The sequence below is a fragment of the Nannobrachium achirus genome (assembly GCF_963921795.1).
Source record: "Nannobrachium achirus genome assembly, chromosome: 9".
Taxonomy (NCBI): Eukaryota; Metazoa; Chordata; class Actinopteri; order Myctophiformes; family Myctophidae; genus Nannobrachium; species Nannobrachium achirus.
Window position 1 is genome coordinate 14,913,375 of NC_137818.1, and position 18,732 is coordinate 14,932,106.

The following is an 18,732-nucleotide window of genomic DNA, read 5'->3' on the forward strand; positions in this document are numbered from 1 at the left end:
TTTTATTTTACTCCCTGCTTGTCATGCTAGGCCACTGGTTTTCAACTTTTTTCACGTCAAGGTCCATTATTTATTCTGCATTTGAGCCGCGGACCACCGTTTGATTAGATTTATAGCCTCTCAGACCCAAAACGTTGAACAATGTGTTATCGTTGGATAAGATGTTGGTACCTTAGGAGAGATAACAAGGCAAGCGTTAACTACGTTAACTACAAAATAACAACTCTTTTACCCCTAGGGGGTCCTTAGAGTTACTACAGGGGGTCCTTCAAATCTTTGTGTGATAGAAACCTTTTTTCTCCTTTTTTTATATTAACCACTTGAACCCTAGAGTCCATATTCTGAGAACTTTAGTCAAAAATAATAAAGAATTGACATGAATCCAAAATACACTGATGATCGTGCTATCAAACGATGAAACTATATGGAATCTTCATCTTCAAGCTTCATCTCTCTCTCAGCTAAGGGGTCCTTGGCCTGAAAACGTTGAAGACCCCTGCGTTAGAGAGTCTCAAACCCTGCGTGTGTTTGAATCACGTGTGAAAACTCACGTGCACTCCTTGGTGTTCGACAATTCAGACTGGAGAGGCCATTAACACCAGGCAATGTGTCTACAGTATGTTGTCCTCCTGTTTATGTACTTTTTACTCTTGGTAATTTAGTAGTTTTTTTTTTGTTCAACACTGTTGTTTTAAATTTGCTCTATAAATATAGTGGATTGGATTGGTAGAGGACAGTGTACAGCAACTTACAATGGGCCTGAGAGAGAGAGAGGGAGAGAGGGAGAGAGAGAGAGAGAGAGAGAGAGAGAGAGAGAGAGAGAGGGGGAGGGAGGGAGAGAGAGAGGAGAGAAAATAAATGAGATAGACAGAGAGAGCTTGTACCTGTCTAACTACTTCAGAGGAGTGAGTAACACCAGAGGGAGCTCCACTGATCTCATTCCCCCCTGATCCGGCACAATGGCCGATGAATTCATTCTACTGTGTGACTCCCAACCCTCCTCCTATAAACCGCCACAGAAGAGCACCTGTCTACAATTTGCAACTGGACCTAGACAGGTTCTTGCTTTCCAAAAGAAAAGACCCCCCACCGTTTTATCTATAAAACACTTTTACTGCTCCTAGTAATTGTAGCGACCCCGCAAAAGAGCTGTCTTTCACTTGCTCCTCCAAGGGAGCTACAGTATAGCTCTCTTGGCGTTACCTGTTACCTGCCTGTCTGCCGAGCTGGAGCTCTTGTATAGTATTGAATGTCTTTATATGTCTTTGATGAATTGAATAAATAGGACCACACAATGGAAACATTATTATCCTTTTAGCTTCACTGCATAACTGTACTTCTGTACCTTTTTGGAAACCGTTGATAAAATATCCAATCGATCATAACGGTTTTGTTTTGGACATACAAGGTTTCCACCCGACAGAGAGAGAGGCTCGGATCATCATTTCCTGTAAGGCAGGGGCCAAGAAACATTTAGCAGTTGCTATAGCTGCACTGGCAACGGAGAGAGAGAGGGAGGAGAAAGAGAGAGACAGAGAGAAGAAAGAGAGAGAGAGAGAGAGAGAGAAGAAAGGGAGAGATAGAGAGTGAGGGAGAGAGAGAGAGAGAGAGAGAGAAAGAGAGAGGAGAGAGAAGAGATGAGAGAGACAGAGAGAGCAGAAAGAAGAAAAAGAGGGAGAGTCTTGGATGATGCAAGCGGCTGCATGCGTCCCAGTGGTTTGCTAGTCATTTTATGATGCGTTGCATCTTGAAGACATAATAATACTGCAGGCCTTGGGTCCCACGTCCTCCTATTCCCCGGCTCCTAATGATGCGTATCAATAAAGTTCCAGTGTACATAGCAGCGCCCGCTTTGACTGGATAATTTTTATAGGCTAAAGCGCTGACTGAGAAACAACGACGTGCTCGCTGCTCAAAGGGTGATAATGGAGCGCTGGGCGAGCAACGCGGGTCGCGAGGGGTCAGATTAAACCACTCTAATCCGAGGGTGTTCAAGGTTCATTTCAGGCCACCAAGGACCACTTAGCTGAAAGGGAAACTAAGCCAGGATATTCTTAATATCAGGGTTCCCACGGTCATGAAATTCCTGGAAATATTTTGAAATCAGAAGGAGTCTTTTTCCAGTACTGGAAAAGTTTCCTGGGAGGTCCTGGAAAAAATGGCTATGCATTGTTTTTGGTTATTGATTTTGTTAACGTATTTACTGCCATCATAAATCGACTTTGAGGGTTCCCTGAAGTCTCTGTGACATACTAGCGTCATGTCCAGGGGGTCTACGTGTGTTAGCCGGCTTATAGGAAGGTGGCTTAATCACAGAAGGATGTTTATGGGTGTTCCTTCACCGTCCTCGTTCTATGTTTTATGTTTTATGTCTGAGAGTGAACCAAGACTAATTCCTGTCAACTATATGTGTCATGATCTGGGCCACACGGTGGCCTTTCCAGGGTCTCACCCGGCCTTTTCCCCACTTCACCTCGTCCTGCTTGCCCCCTCCCCTCCTGTGAGTAGCCTACCTGATTGACAATCTCAGATCCTCCCAGTATTACAGCTGTGAGCTGTTATGACCAGAGACTATTTAAACCTGTCAGTGTTTTCTCTCATTGCTGGATCATTGTATTGCTGTCGGTTCCTCAGTGTGTGTTTCTGTTGTGTCTGATTCTGTGTATGCTTGTGTTTAAGTAAAGTCTTTGTCTACTGCACTCCTTGGTTTCCTGCAATTATGTTCTGTTGAGTTCTGCATTTGGGTCCTCACCATCACAACACCAGATTGTGACACTATGTTGACATGGCAATAAAGTTATTGTCTCCACCAGCCGAAGGCTTGGGGGAGAGTATGTTTTCCCCTCCGTCCGTTCGTGTGTCCGTCCGTCCGTGTGTCCGTGCGTCCGTCCGTGCGTCCTCGCAGTTTGTGTGCAGCTAATCACAGTCACCGTTGGCCCGGTCGCTGCCAAAGTGAGCACACACATTCCCTGGATGCCAATCTAGAACCTCTGCCCTAAATTTTTCAAATGGGCTTTTTCTAGCGCCACCTAGTGGCCGATGTTCGCAAGACACATTTCTGTGCACTACTCTTACAGATTTTGTCCAAAAATCCTACAAATCGGTAGGCAGTATCTCGACAGTCATGTGATCGACACGGATCTGTCCGATTTTGCATATTCCATCCTGATTGGCTAAGATTGGCTTCCAAAGTTTGTAGGATTGAGCCGTTTTGAACAAAATGCCTCAATTCCCAAACGCAAAGTGCAATTATCATGAAATCGCGCACATACGTTCCCACTAGGCCGAGGAAGAAATGCCACTTATTTTTTTTTAAATCAGCCTCATGGTGGCGCTATAACAGGCCGATTTGTGGTTTTACCTATAACTCCACCGATCAGTTTCAAACTTTGTAAGCGCACTCCCTAGAGGCTAAGGATAAACCTTTGCCCTGCATTTTTCACATCAGCCTTTTATAGCGCCACCTTTGGGCCGACTTATGTAAAACACATTTTGGGATATTACTCCTTGAGATTTTATGCAAAAATCACGCAAATCGGTACACAGTATCTCTATAGTCATGTGATCAAGTCCGATCCGTCTGATATTTCATATTCCATCCTGATTGGCTAATATTAGCTTCCAAAGTTTGCAGGATTGCTCCGTTTTTGAACAAAATGCTTCAAATCATCAACGCAGCTTGCGATTACTGTGAAATTTGCCACAGAAATTCCCACTAGGTCAAGGAACAAATGCTACCTTTTTTCACATTGGCCTGTTATAGCGCCACCAGCAGGTAGACTTTAGCAAAACACATTTTTGGAACACAATGCTTCAAATCATGCATGCAGCGTCCGATTTCCATGAAAGATCTATGGTGAAGAACATATGCCACCCTTTTTACATTGGCCTATTATACAGTAGCACCACCAGGACACACGGCCTGGTGGAGACCTGTGCTCGGAAGAGCACTGCTTCTAGTTGAATCTTGAATCTTCTCTTCAGGAGGTTCAAGGGAATGCTTTCCCAGCAAGCCAATTTTATGACGTCATGATGACGTTATGATGACGTCCTCCGGTGACTCCATATGACGTCCTAGTAATGACGTCAAGATCATCCCCATATGGCCAGATCACAGCCATAATGGGATGATCTTGACTTCATTTGGACGTCATATGGACTATACTAGGATTATTGTTATTGTTTGTAATGTTAGTTGAAATATGAGCACACAGTATAAGGTTATATTCTGGGACATATCTGACTAGTTATGATATTTATCTGGCCCCGATCAGACGCTCTCTGATTAATCCAAGGCGTCCGTTTTCGTGGGCAGGATTTATGTTGGTTGAAATCAGGTGATATTCTAGGCCAGATCTGACTAGTCATGGTTTGACTTGATCTGACCCCAAGCGATACGTCACTGATTGCTCCAGGTCCTGACCGTGCTTGCTGGGTTTAGCACATATTTAACCTTCTGCCGTTTGTTTGCTTGGGCACTGCTCATTGTCCCTCTCTGACGCTGTCGAACGACATGGGACAGAAACTGATCATAACAATGTTTGAAAACAACGAGAGAAATCTACTAATAAGACATGCGAGGAGCACGATAAGCCCTCGGAGCCTCTGGGAAGGGGAGACCAGATTGATCCGTTTCAAATGCTCGCATTCTTTGGCAACGCGACGCGAGACAACAGCTCTTTGGAATCTCTACGACAGTAGGGTGCGCAGAAAACTGTTTTTGTCTTTAAACGATGACACATTCTTCTAGGATAAATGTAACCGGTTCTGACAGATAACCCTGCGTAATTCATTGCCGTTCTTGTCATTGTCACTGTCACCGCCGCCACGCTTTTCCATTTCGGCACTGCTGGTCTGGCCCGCTGCCGGTTTGATGGCCCGGTGCCGGTTTGATTGAAAACACCACGATGCTGTATAGCGGGGGCAGGGGTGTCGCACCAAATTATGGGCCCTGGTTGATTTAACTCTTGAAAAATAGCAGATATACAAGCTCACAGCACAGCACAGAGTGCCGCGCTGCGAGCTTGTAGATCTGCTATTTTTTTAAATTGTGATAGTTTGCAAGTCTGAATATTTCAAATCCTTCTAAGGTTTTTTGAAAAACCTATGTTTCTATGTCAGTGCCTGGTGCTCAAACCTTTTCATGTGAAGGAGCCCCAACATTACATGTATTTGGCCACAGACCCCAACTCAAAATATTTAGTTCCAGGGACCCCCAGAAGCAAAATTTGAGTTTTGAGTTTTTAGGCTAACAAATGTTCGCTTAAAAAACACATATATTCAAAGATTTGCAACCATTCTCACAACTCTTCAAAAATAGCAGATCTACAAGCTCGCAGCGCGGCACTTGGTGCCGCGCTGTGAGCTTGTATATCTGCTATTTTTCAATAGCTAAAGTATTAAATAATTAAGGCCCCTCCACCTTGGGCCCTAGTAACTCAGTCCCACTATTCCCCCCCTTGTGACGCCCCTGTGCGGGGGTTTGTGTGTTCGTCTTGAGTTGTGCTAAACAGATGTTTTTTTTTTCTTCTTCTTCCTACTGTAGTTATCATAGCATCTAACCCTGATCGCTCATCTGATCGGTATCGGTGATATGGGCCGTATGAAATAAAATCGGTATCCAAGCGGATATCAAGATAATTTATCGACTGGGTCGCTGGCGTAGCGGTGAGAGTGTGCCGCTGGTTCGATCCCAATCCCGACATCCTTTGCTGCGTGCCGCTCCCCATCTCTCTCTCCCTATTTCCTGTCAGCCTGTCCTGTATATAAAGGCTATATATATATATATATATATATATATATATATATATATATATATATATACACAGTATTTAAATATATATATATATATATATACGTATATATATAATTTATCGACCTTAGATGACATTTCATTTTGTAATATTCATGATGAAGGCTGCATATTAGATCAGTGTTTTCCGGGGAAGCTTTCCAAAAGGTCTTTTAAGTTATTTGAACTATTTTGTGGTTTATCTTCTTCTACATTGTCTTTATCTGCACCCATAATCACAGTTTTACTGTGTACCAGGTGTACAATAAACCCTGCTGGAAAGAAACGTGCGTACGTTGTATTGTGATATGGCCCTCTGACAGCAACGGTATTCATTATGTCATCATCGCTGACAGAGTGTGTTAACCTCTCTCTCTCCCATCTTTCTCTCTCTCCTCAGAAACCACAGTGTGTTAACCTCTCTCTCCCATCTTTCTCTCTCTCCTCAGAAACCACTGTGTGTTAACCTCTCTCTCCCATCTTTCTCTCTCCTCAGAAACCACAGTGTGTTAACCTCTCTCTCTCATCTTTCTCTCTCCTCAGAAACCACAGTGTGTTAACCTCTCTCTCTCCCATCTTTCTCTCTCTCCTCAGAAACCACAGTGTGTTAACCTCTCTCTCCCATCTTTCTCTCTCTCCTCAGAAACCACAGTGTGTTAACCTCTCTCTCCCATCTTTCTCTCTCTCTCCTCAGAAACCACAGTGTGTTAACCTCTCTCTCCCATCTTTCTCTCTCTCCTCAGAAACCACAGTGTGTTAACCTCTCTCTCTCCCATCTTTCTCTCTCTCCTCAGAAACCACAGTGTGTTAACCTCTCTCTCCCATCTTTCTCTCTCTCCTCAGAAACCACAGTGTGTTAACCTCTCTCTCCCATCTTTCCTCTCTCTCTCCTCAGAAACCACAGTGTGTTAACCTCTCTCTCCCATCTTTCTCTCTCTCCTCAGAAACCACTGTGCGTACGTGGTGCAGAAGAACATCACGTGCACGCTGCAGGACGGCGTGCACACGTACGTGAAGGCGGAGTACACCACCAAGTGCATCTGGGGACAGAAGTGCCCCGTTGTCATGTGAGTCTCTCAGATACAGTACATGGCCGTGTTGATTTTTTGTCGTCTAAAACTATGACGAAAAATGTAAATGAAAACTTATTAGAAACTAAGCTGTGATAACTAAAACTAAGACTAAATATATTGACAATTTCGTCAACAAAATAAAAACTAGACTAAAACGTTTGGGAGGGACTAGTGGAGAAGAGTCATTTTATGTTTGGTTGCTCTCGTGCTGAAAATAGCAGATCTACAAGCTCACAATGTGTCGCGCTGCAACGCGTTGTGAGCTTGTAGATCTGCTATTTTCAGCACACAACCATGTGTAAAATCTGTCATTACGATGCCATCAAGGCCTGCCAAAATACATTTCAGTTGACTAAATCAACTGTAGATTTAGTCGCCTAAAATCTTATGATATTTAGTCGACTAAAATTAGACTAAAACTAAAACTTTTCAGGTGACTAAATTATGACTAAAACGAAATTACATTTTATTCAAAAGACTATGACTAAAACTAAATCAAAATTTGCTGGCAAAAACAACACTGGTACATGGTAACCAGAATGTTGTCATGTGATACAGTACATGGTAACTGGAACGTTACGGTTGCCCCCAAAACACACTCGCCCCCATTTCTTTCCTTGGAGTGCATAAAAGGTTAGGTTTAGGCATAGTTTTACTGAGGTTAGGTTTAGGAATAAGCTAAGGTTAGGTTTTAGACATAGTTTTACTGAGGTTACCTGGTGTGTGATCGATCCGAGGTCGCTGGATTTGACACGGCGAACGTGTTTTGGTCATTTTATTGTTTAATCAGGATGTTATGAACACCCTGAACAGATTTTAATTTTCTTGATTCAATATTAAGATATTTGATGTAAATGTTATCAGGCCCTCCTCCTGCAGGACACCTCCCCACACACACCCATTGTAACTTCAAACTCAATTTTAACCATGATAAATTCATCAAAAACACCCATTATTTTTTCTGGTGACTCATACTACCCTCTTAATACGTAAGCAGTCCATGCTTTTTTGATAACCTTTTTCATATATTTTTAATTTAGGGAAATGAAAAAAAATATATACAATAAAAGTCTACATCAAATATCTAAATATTGAATCAAGCAAATTAAAATCTGTTCAGGGTGTTCATAAAAGCTTGAATAGATGATAAAATGATCAAAAGTTTTTTTTAGTACTTCAGTATTGAGGCACTGAATTGTCTATCATTGCTACACAGTAAAATCCTCAGTTACATCCATTCTGTTACATGTATACTCAGTATAATAAAAAGAAGAAAGAAAAAAGAATAACAACATGCTTTGGCTCAAATTGGCCACCTTGGGACAAGCAACTTCTTGAACTTGTCTTGAACTTGATAATCACTGAGGATTGCACTGTGTATTGTCTTACATTTTTGAACACTATATGTACCGGTATGTATTTTGGAGTACACTGGAAATGGCCTGCAGATGTCAGTGAAAGTGTGGGCTAATGCTGCTCCCTAGCGGACGCATTGTGTGCTGCACAGACCACTTGCATGCAGGCAGATCATGCATGCAGTGGTGGAAGGAGTCCTTTAAAGCAAGGGTCTTCAACAGGGGTTCGGGACGGTCCTCAGAGCTACTAGAGGGGGTCCTCCAAATCTTTGAGTGATATAAACTTTGTTCTTCTTTTTATATATTAACTACTTGAACACTATAGTGTCCGTGTTCTGAGAACTTTAGCCAAAAATAGCCGATCTACAAGCTCACAATGCCTCGCAGTGCAAGACGTTGTGGGCACTGATTATTGTGCTGTCAAACGAAAACTTATGGAATCTATGATAAGGTAGTGGGGGTCCCTGCTTCATCTCTCTCTCTCAACTAAGGGGTCCTTGGCCTGAAAACGTTGAAGACCCCTGATTTAAAGGGATACTTCACTTTCAAACATGTTTGGTGTCATTGTATCGTCTACTCAGGCTTTTGTGAAAAGATGTAGGAAAAGAAAATGGGAGTTTTACTCAAAGACGAGACAACATGACCCATAGAAATTGATCCGTGACCCACAAATGGTTCCCGACCCACTGTTTGGGAAACTGCTTTACACCAGTGGTTCTCAACCTGTGGGTCGGGACCCCCAGGGGTGTCACCAAATTGTTTTGAGTCGTCCCCAGATGTGCAACATTGTTTTTTCACTCATCAGTAAACAAACCAACATGAAGTTTGAGTGTAGAGAGGGTATCTGTACATTTCTAAAGCGACAAAAGGAATTTTTAATACCTCTAAAATGACAAATTAAATATTGGTAAAATTGTCAAATATTAGAGGCAGAAATTGTGAAAATAGCCGATCTACATGCTTGTAGATCGGTAGATCGGCTATTTTCAGAATAGAACCTTAATGCCTCAACTCTTAGTGCTCGTCAGGGTGGGGGGTCCCCAGTTAAAATATGATTATTTTGGGGGTCACGGCCTGAAAAAGTTTAGAACCACTGCTTTACACCCCTTCTGGTAACAGGGCAGTATACAATATTTGAGTAAATGTAGGCCTACGTATAGTTACTTTACACCACATGTGTGTTAGTGTGTATGCTGGATAGCGTGCTGAGTGCGGGCCACATGGGGGAAGAAGAAAGAATGGCGTTAATGTAACAACGTTTCAACAGTAATTGGCCCGGGGTTTTGTTTTGTTTATTGATTCTTATGCTGAACGTAATGCCAATATGGACAAAAGATGTCAGCTGCTGTATAAGCGGTTCCTCCTGCCTGAGGAATGTTGACCTTGTTTAGAGCCCGAGTCGCTCAGGCTTTGCTGTACTTTTTTGTTGGCGTGTGTGTGTGTGTGTGTGTGTGTGTGTGTGTGTGTGTGTGTGTGTGTGTGTGTGTGTGTGTGTGTGTGTGTGTGTGTGTGTGTGTGTGTGTGTGTGTGTGTGTGTGTGTGTGTGTGTGTGTGTGCGTGTCAATTATGCCAGCATTTGTCCTCAGTTAATGTAGAGTGGAAACCTTGTATGTCAAAAAGAACATAACATTTTGTTGCTGTCGGGAAGAAACCTCTTACCTCCATAATAGTCAGTTTAGTTTAGTTTGATCACCTTCACCAGATGTTTTTGTTTTTGTTTTTTGTAACTTACTACTTTCCATGTAAAAAAATCATCAAACAGAATAATAACATCTTCATCAGTACCGATATAATCACACACATCGATGTAAGCAGACTGTTTCATAGTTAAATTCAAACTATGAAATGGTGCCAATGCTTTATCATACTAGACAGTGTCACACAAAAGCATCAAAAGTTCCAAAAGATACAGATACAGTTTAGTTATTATTTCAGTCACAAGCTTGTGTTAATGCAGACTCGGTCGGGAGGGAAACGCAGGACCTATGAATCCAATGGCGCGTACGTTACCACTCGACTAAAGAGCCAGCCTCGACAGTGAGCAGCAATGCACACACCGTATAGCCTACAGTAATAGGCTTCATTGGTTTAGTATTTATAAAAAAAACAGACACAGCACTTTCACCTTCAACATAAGAAAATGCAGATCTAAGCTCACAATTTGCGTCACAATGCGACATGGTGTGAGCGTGTACAGTATAGATCAGCTACTTTGGTGCAACATTGTCGTACAACGCAGTAGGGCATTCATTTACAGAAAAAAACACAGAAAGAATATGGAAATATGGAGATACAAGGTTTACTTTCTGCCCGACGACAGCGGCAAAATGTGCACGTGTGTACGCGTGCACTGGGTGTGGGAGTACTGTATGTGTACACACACACACACACACACACACACACACACACACACACACACACACACGCACACGCACACGCACACGCACACACACTGAGTGTCTGTCTATGCACGTCCATGTGAGAATAGTATGAAGTCATTCATTACATTTGTGTTTTTTTTTTATTCTAATCAAGTACAGTATACTGTTACCTCCCTTAAGTGTGTGCTGTTGACAGGCTGAGAGAGAGAGAGATGAATAATGAGAGAGAGACAGAGAGAGAGAGAGAGAGAAAGAGACAGACAGACAGACAGACAGACAACAGAAGGGGATTTTCAGAAGAGTTATCACACTGATAAATACTGTAACTCTTCTAAAATCAGTGGTACAGATAACAGCAAGCGTGATGCTGACCTCATCCAATCCTCTGACACATTGTTTACACCCCTAATCTCCCTCTAATCCACACACTATCTCCCACCGAAAAAAAAAACACCAGTGGTTCCCAAACTTTTTTGCTCTTTTGCTCTGTGTGTGACAGCAAAGGCGATTTTTCGCCTAGTAGGTATAAAATAGGGCTAAAGTGGTATTTATATCTGCATAGTAACTAGTAACTAAAGGTTTCAAATACATGTAGTGGAGTAGAAATAACAGTACAGTACAAGTACAGTATAGTATAGTACAGTATACTTAAGTAAATGCACTTAGTTACTTTACACCAGTGGTTCTCAACCTGTGGGTCGGATGAACAAACCAGCACACAGTCTAAGTGTATAGAGGGTATCTGCACATTTCTAAAGTGACAATTTAAGGACTTTTTAACACCTCTAAAATCACAAATTGAACATTGGCCAAATTGTCAAATATTAGAGACAGAAATTGTGAAAATAGCCGATCTACATGCTCTGCTCGTCAGGGTGGGTGGGGTCCGGGTCCCCAGTTACAATATCATTATTTTGGGGCGTCACGGGCTGGAAAGGTTGAGAACCACAGCTTTACGACACTGATCCATACTAAAAAAAAACTTTAATCCTGCTGCTTCAGGTACCGCTCCTTCTACAAGCCCAAGTACAAGGTGGGCTACAAGACGGTGACGGAGCTGGAGTGGAGGTGTTGCCCCGGGTTCTCCGGAGAGCAGTGCGTGGACGGGCCCACCTCCCTGCCCGACATCATGGTGCCCCCCTTCAGGGGCGGTGGCGGAGGCGTGCCCCCGCACCGCCCCGGCGTCAAGGGCTTCCCCCACGGGCCCAAGCCCCCGCTGCCGGAGCCCGGGAGACCAAACTATGGTGAGATTTTGATGTGTCGCTTTGTTTTTTGGTTTCCTACATTTAGTTTGTTAATTGTTATTGTTCAAAAATATTTTCAAAAAACATTCCCAAAAAAGCATAATTTTTCATGAATTGAAAAATGAATTCAATGTTTTCCTTTTTTTTTTCTTTTTTTTTAAATCAAAGAAAAATCTAAGAAATTTCATAAAGTAGAAAACAAAAGTTTAAGAAGTAGTAAAATAGCCGATCTACAAGCAACGCGTTGTGAGCTTGTAGAATTGCTATTTTCACTAGTTTGGGTCACAGGCAAATATTTTTTTTTTTCTTTTGGGTCACAAACTAAAAGGTTTGGGAACCAGAACAACTGGTCTAAAGTATTCTATAGAACAAGGGTTCCCAGACTTTTCAGGCTGTGAAATCAAAATCGCTATGAAAACATTCGAACCCTCAATCTTTTATCTAATTAAAATCTAAAACATGAACCCCTTTGTTGTCCTTTAAAGCGAAAAATGTTTTACTCAAATCTTTTCTCCTGGAGGTCCCGCTCCCTGCCACAAAACATGGTTTTAAATGCTAACTATCTTTTATCTTTTATGGTTCAAGGGTTTGTTGTTCCCAGCGGGGTGACGGGCGAGCGCCTGGACCGCCTGGAGGAGGACCTGCGTCGCCTCACCAAGGGCCTGGAGGCCCTCAACGGGGTGGTGGGCGGCCTGGAGGAGCGGCTGCGCACCTCGCTGCGCCTAGACTCCAACAAGTTCCTGGCCGCGCTGCTGGAGAACCCGCCGGCCCGGCCCGGCGGCGGGGCCGGCATGGTGGGCTTCGGGACCATCCCGGAGGGGGGCGCGGTGCCCGACGGGGGGCTGGACGGAGGAGGGGGGGTCCTCAACGGGATGGGAGACCTGGAGGGACGCGTGACGGAGGTGAAGAACGAGCTGAGGGCCAAGACGCTCATCCTGGACGAGATCCAGGTATAACGTGTTTGGAGTTTTGATGCTGTTCAAAGACCTGGGATTATTTTATGCTTTAGCTATTGAAAAATAGCGGATATACAAGCTTACAGTGCGGCAGCGGTGCGAGTTTGTAGATTTGCTATTTTTGAAAAATCGTGAAAATGTGTGCAAACCTTTTGAATATGTATACATTTTTTTCAAAGCAAACTTTTGTAACTCAAATCTCTGCGTCTGGTGGTCCCTGGATCTTTTTTTTTTTTTTTTTTTCTTTTTTATGGGTGTCTGCGACCAAATACATGTAATTTTGGGGGTCCTTGACATGAAAAAGTTTGAGAACCACTGATTTAGAAGAAGGATTTAGAAGACATTTATAGAATCGGGTCAAAATATTCAAAGACTTGCACACAGTTTCTGCCTGAGCAATGTTATAGAATGTGCAACAACAGAACACAAGATGGCGCTACCCTACCTCTCCATTGAAATCAATACAGACAGGTGGTGTGACATGTCTCTTTCTAGTTGCGGCCCTACTTCTCTCCACATCTAAACCCACCCGAAAATAAATGTTTTGCTTATTGTTAATCACAACAGTGAAAAGAGTTTATTGTTCCAGAATTTAAACAGCATGTGGTAGAGTACGACATAAAAGAATAACGCAAATAAGTCCTGGGGACCATTGTGGACCTACAGTATGTATTCAATTCAGCATCATAGCATAAGAAATTAACGAAAATAACAAATATCTATGTCTCTCAGTGGCGTCAGTTCAGCAAAAGCTAAAGTATGGCAACATGACTGGTGTCTTGAACGTGTGCAAAGACACCAGTCATGTTGCCATACCTTACCTTAGCAACAGGCATGATGATGATTAGCCTACTATCTATCAGTGGATAGTATTATTTTAGTGCAGGCACAAGTAAACAACTGACTGCCACACTTGAAAAAATGTGCGCGGCTGCTAATTAACAATAATACATTGCACCTGTGCTGACCTACTGAAGCGGCAAACAAACCATTTGTCAAGATAGGGGGGATACAAGTGCTGGGGAAAATACAATACCTGGTGAAAGCGATAGTTTTGTTCTAATTTGCATTGTAGTCAGTTTAAAGTTACTTAATAACATAATAATCAACGCAGATAGTCATAGAGACATTCGTGAATTTATTTGAAGAAGTACATTTTATGTTTTTTTCCCCCCTGGAGCCCAACTGACGCCTCTGTCATCAACATAGCATAAGAAATGAACGACCACAGCATGTGAAAATAACAAAGGTCTCCGTCTCTCCACCTCTCCGCCCACAGGGCATGGTCATGGGCCACGACGGGCAGCTGAAGAGGCTGATGGAGTCGACCGGGGCCGTGGGCCGGCCCATACCCGCCACGCCCGCCCTCTTTGAGCAGCTGGTGGACGCCAAGCTGGCGGGCATACGCGCCGAGATCCTGGACGGCTTGGAGCGGCGGCTGACGGGCATGGAGACGCACTGCGACCAGCGCATCGGCGAGGTGCAGCGCCAGTGCCAGCGGGAGCATGTGGATGGGCGCGAGCAGATGCAGCATTCGCTGGACGGCAGGGAGACAGGCATCCGGGAGGAGCTGGGCTCGCTGCAGGCCCAGATCCAGGGCCTGACGCTGACCGAGAGCTGCTGCGGACAGGTGAGACTCATAATGTGTTCCAATGTGAGCCTGTAGATCGGCCATTTTCAAAAGACTTTTAGAACATTGTAGTATTGATACCTTCCATCCATCCATCCATCCATCCATCTTCAACCACTTATCCGGAATCGGGTTGCGGGGGTAACAGTTCCAACTGAGACTTCCAGATTTCCTTATCCCGAGCAACTTCCTCCACTCCCTCAGGGAGTATACCGAGGCGTTCCCAAGCCAGTTTGGAGATATAATCCTTCCATCTGGTCTTTGGTCTGCCACGGGGTCTCCTCCCAGTGGGACGTGCATCGAGGACCTTCCTAGGAAGGCTCTCGGGGGGCATCCGTACTAGATGCCCGAACCACCTAAGCTGACTCCTTTCCAAGTGTAGGAGCAGCGGTTCTACTCCAAGTCTCTCTCGGGTGACTTAACTTCACCCTATCTCTAAGGGAAATACCAGCCACCCGTCTGAGGAAACCCATTTCGGCCGCTTGCACCCGCAAACTTGTACTTTCGGTCATGAGCCACGCTTCATGACCATAGGTGAGAGTAGGAACGAAGATTGCACGGTAGACAGAGAGCTTTGCCTTCCGGCTCAACTCTTTGTTCTTCACAACAGTGCTATATAGCGACTGCAAAACCGCTCCTGCTGCTCCGATTCTCCGGCTGATCTCCTTCTCCGTCTTCCCCTTTCTCTCATTCGTGAACAAGACCCTGAGATACTTAAACTCCTTCACCTGGCTTTACTTGTAAAAAATGTGAGTCGTTTTTTCCACCATTGGTATTAAACACCATAAGTCACACCGCACTTTTAATGGGAATGGAGCATTTTGGTGCCATTTGCGGATTTCTAAAAAAAAAAAAAAAAAAGAAACGGTTGAAATGCATTGGCAGAATCCGCCCTCATAGGTAGAATAAAATCCTAGACATTCTTCTTTAAATATAAGTAAGACACCTTAAGGGTGAGAAGCGTAACATTCGGCACTGTTAAAGTCATTTACTGCCACATTTATTAATTTATTTATCTCTCTCTGCCAGCATTTTTACAGTTTTTGGGACTCAAGTGTGACAGACAAGTGTGGACAGAAAGTGTGACAGACAACTGCTGCAGTTTTTTACAGTAACTGCTCCCTGACGGTCGCAATGACTGACATGAGGATGTTCGTTACGTGAGGATATTTCATAACCGAAAGCAATGTGTGTCTTCTCTTCACCATGTCCAGGTGAACAGTCTGTCCCACCGCGTCCTGCTGCTGGAGGAGTCGGTCAAGGGTCTGACCGAGTCCCAGCGCCAGCTCCAGACCTCCCTCAGCGACCAGTCGCTGCACGTGGAGACCCTGGTGGAGACCCGCCTGGTGGACATGGAGGGGCGCCTCAACGCCACCGAGGGGGGTCTGCTGGACGGAGGGGGGGTCCTCCCCGGAGGCCTGGACGGCTTCAAGGTACGAGGGCAAGCAACGGATCATTTCAAATCGTTGTTGTCGAATGGAAACCTTGCATGTCCAAAACCGTTCGCTTTGTATTTATCATTTTAGACATAATTTAAAATAGTGAAAATAACTGATCTGGTGTTTTCACTAGTTTTGTGCGACAGTCTTGTATGATGAAGCAGGGCTTTACTTTACAAACCCTTACAGCTGCACAACCAGTAGTAACAGCTAAACACCTAGAATAAACATAAAACAGGAGCTGCTTAAATAGACAGCTTGAGATGCATTGTGGGTAAGAGGGCGTAAAAGAATTAGGCTTGTAGCCAATGAGAATGAACATGAGGTGACAGACTCTGTGGGAGTGTGAATGAATTAACGAATGAAGATGGGTCCAAGGAGATAGCAACCACATATATAAAATAACTTCCGGAGGCTCAATTTGTAAGCGTTCAACTTTTGAAACATTTAGAAAAAGAGAAAATCCCGAAATGTGGCATCATTTTGAAATATTTAAACTCAAATATTCTCTTCTGCTAGCTGGCACATTCCAGATGGGGGTACAGCGGCCTAATACAATAATACATAAAATACAACTTTCTTAAATAAGTCAGAACTTGCACAGGAAATCGGGTTCATATCCGGGGTAAAAGAGGAAAGTTACACATTGCATAGTGTCTATTGCCCTATACCACTGGTTCCCAAACACTGGGCCGGGGGTCGCGGACACATTTTTACGGGTCGCTTAATTTTTTGTCTCCAACATTTTTTTTTAAATATTATTTGTTAATATTGCAGGCCCTCCTGGAGGAGAAGCTGCGGACGCTGGAGGAGCGTGTGTTCGTGGCGGTGGAGGAGCTCTCCAACGCCACGGCGCCCGCCCTGCTGGAGGGCCACGCCGTGCCGGCGCTGGAGACGGAGATCGAGTCGGTGCGGCGGCGCGTGGAGGGCGACCTGGACGGCATCCGCAAGCAGCTCACCGACCTGGAGCTGCTCTGCACCTCGTCCTGCTCCCCCGGGGGCACCCTGCTGCCGCCGCCGCCCGCCGTGGAGGGCGAGGCTGGCACGGTGGAGGGCGAGTGCGAGACCATGACGGACCGTCTGGACTCGCACGCCGAGCAGCTGGAGCGCCTGAACGGCACGCTGCAGGGCCTGCTCTACCGCCTGGCCCAGGAGGAGACGGAGGGCACCGTGCACGGAGAGATCACCCTGCTTAAGGTCAGTGGTAGTGTGAAAACCTGCAGATCATGTCCGTCCGTCACGCCTCATGTCACGCCTCATATATGGCCAAGATCCCTGATGTCATCAATATTAAGTCCATATCTGGGAATTGTGTCAGTCTGTCAGTTGTTTCAGGACCCTTAGGGTGTCTTATTGCTTTGGCTGCAACCACAGCAGGGGCGGATCTTCACTCGGTAGAACCAGTAGAAAGCCTAGAGGCATCCCCTACTTTATCGTTCATTTTGACCGATAAAGTACCCGACCATACTTTACGATAATTTAAGAAAGACTGAAAACATAAAGCATCCATGAAATAGTTTACTAAGGTAATACAATCATGTGTGAAGTTACCCCCAAAAACCTCATTGACTCCTATTATAACTATCGACACCACAGAAGGTGAAACAGCGACGTCTGCTGGGCTGTTAATAGGAACAACAGGCTCAACGAGAACCGACGTTTACCCCTCAATTTTAACCCTTTGCACCGTCGTGTCCATCCATCCATTCCAGGTCAACATCAACTCGGTGAACCGCACGCTGAAGGGCCTGCGCGACTCGGTCACCTTCATCGCCCGCGAGGTGGGCCACGTCAACACCACGTGGGAGCGGCGCGAGGACCAGCTGGCCGACCAGCTGCAGGGCATCACCCGCCTGGTGGGCCACCAGGCGGCGCTGCTGGGCGCCGGCGAGCGCCGGCTGGCGCAGCTCAAGGGCGAGCTGGCGTCGCTGCGGCGCCGGCTGGCGGGCGAGCTGCAGGGCTGCCGCGCCACCTCGCTGGGCGTCCAGCGCGAGGTGAAGGAGGTGGACGGCCGCGTGAGCCGCGTGGAGGGCCAGTGCGGCGGCGGCCTCCAGGAGCTGGCCGAGCATCTGGAGAGGATCCGCGCCGAGCTGGAGCGCCACTCGGACTCGTACCTGATGCAGGCGGTGAACGGCACGCTGGAGCGGCACTCGGAGCAGCTCGCCGAGCTGCAGGGGGAGGTGAAGGACTGCGCGAGCAAGAGAGCCGACGACCAGTAGCCGTCATGTTTTATAAGCTTTTTTAAGGGCCTCCGATGCGAACTCCCAATTTTAGAGCCGAGTTTTGATCGGTTCGGTTCGGGGTGTTGTGACATCTCGGGAGCACCGAACAGCCCTCTGAATGACGTCATATTGTAGTTTGGACAGAGCCGAACCGATTTCAACTCGGCTCTAAAACTGGAGTATGCACCGGCCCTTACGGACAAGGACGAAACGAAACTGTGTGGTGCGCGTGCTTCTCGCACGCCACCCGAGTGACTTGATGAATGATTCGACCGCTGAGAGAAGTACAGTAGTTCACCCAAGAGAAATGACTTCTTTTCTAACAGTTACACACACCATGAAGCCTTGATTCATGGAGATTCTTTTTGTTTTTGGTCGCATTCCCGAGCCAATAATTTGATGACCGGTTCAGCAGTCAGTAGGAGACTCAGTAGGACACTCTTTGAGTCTCCAACCGGAGACGCCGCCGGTCATCAAATGATTGACTTAGAAATGCCACCAAAAGAAAAATGAATCTCCATGAATTCAAGGCTTCATGGAGTGTGTAATTGATAGAAGATGTGTCATTTTCGGGGGGAACTACTCCTTTAAACCCCATATGGTTGAGCAGAGTCCCTCTTTTTTGTTACCGTGAGGAAAGC

General features: G+C 45.3%; 1 protein-coding gene across 1 annotated transcript in view; it reads left to right on the forward strand.

Annotated features, from left to right (window-relative positions):
- emilin3b (elastin microfibril interfacer 3b) overlaps window positions 1-18,088 on the forward strand; it is a gene marked incomplete at both ends in the record, with an annotated part of 44,262 nt that extends 26,174 nt beyond the window's left edge. The window contains 7 exons of the mRNA XM_080732567.1: window positions 6,736-6,858; window positions 11,603-11,844; window positions 12,430-12,794; window positions 14,080-14,430; window positions 15,645-15,863; window positions 16,647-17,066; window positions 17,582-18,088. Coding sequence (XP_080588693.1) covers window positions 6,736-6,858; window positions 11,603-11,844; window positions 12,430-12,794; window positions 14,080-14,430; window positions 15,645-15,863; window positions 16,647-17,066; window positions 17,582-18,088 — 2,227 coding nt within the window. The remainder of the gene's footprint in view (window positions 1-6,735; window positions 6,859-11,602; window positions 11,845-12,429; window positions 12,795-14,079; window positions 14,431-15,644; window positions 15,864-16,646; window positions 17,067-17,581) is intronic.
- Between the last annotated feature and the right edge of the window lie 644 nt (window positions 18,089-18,732).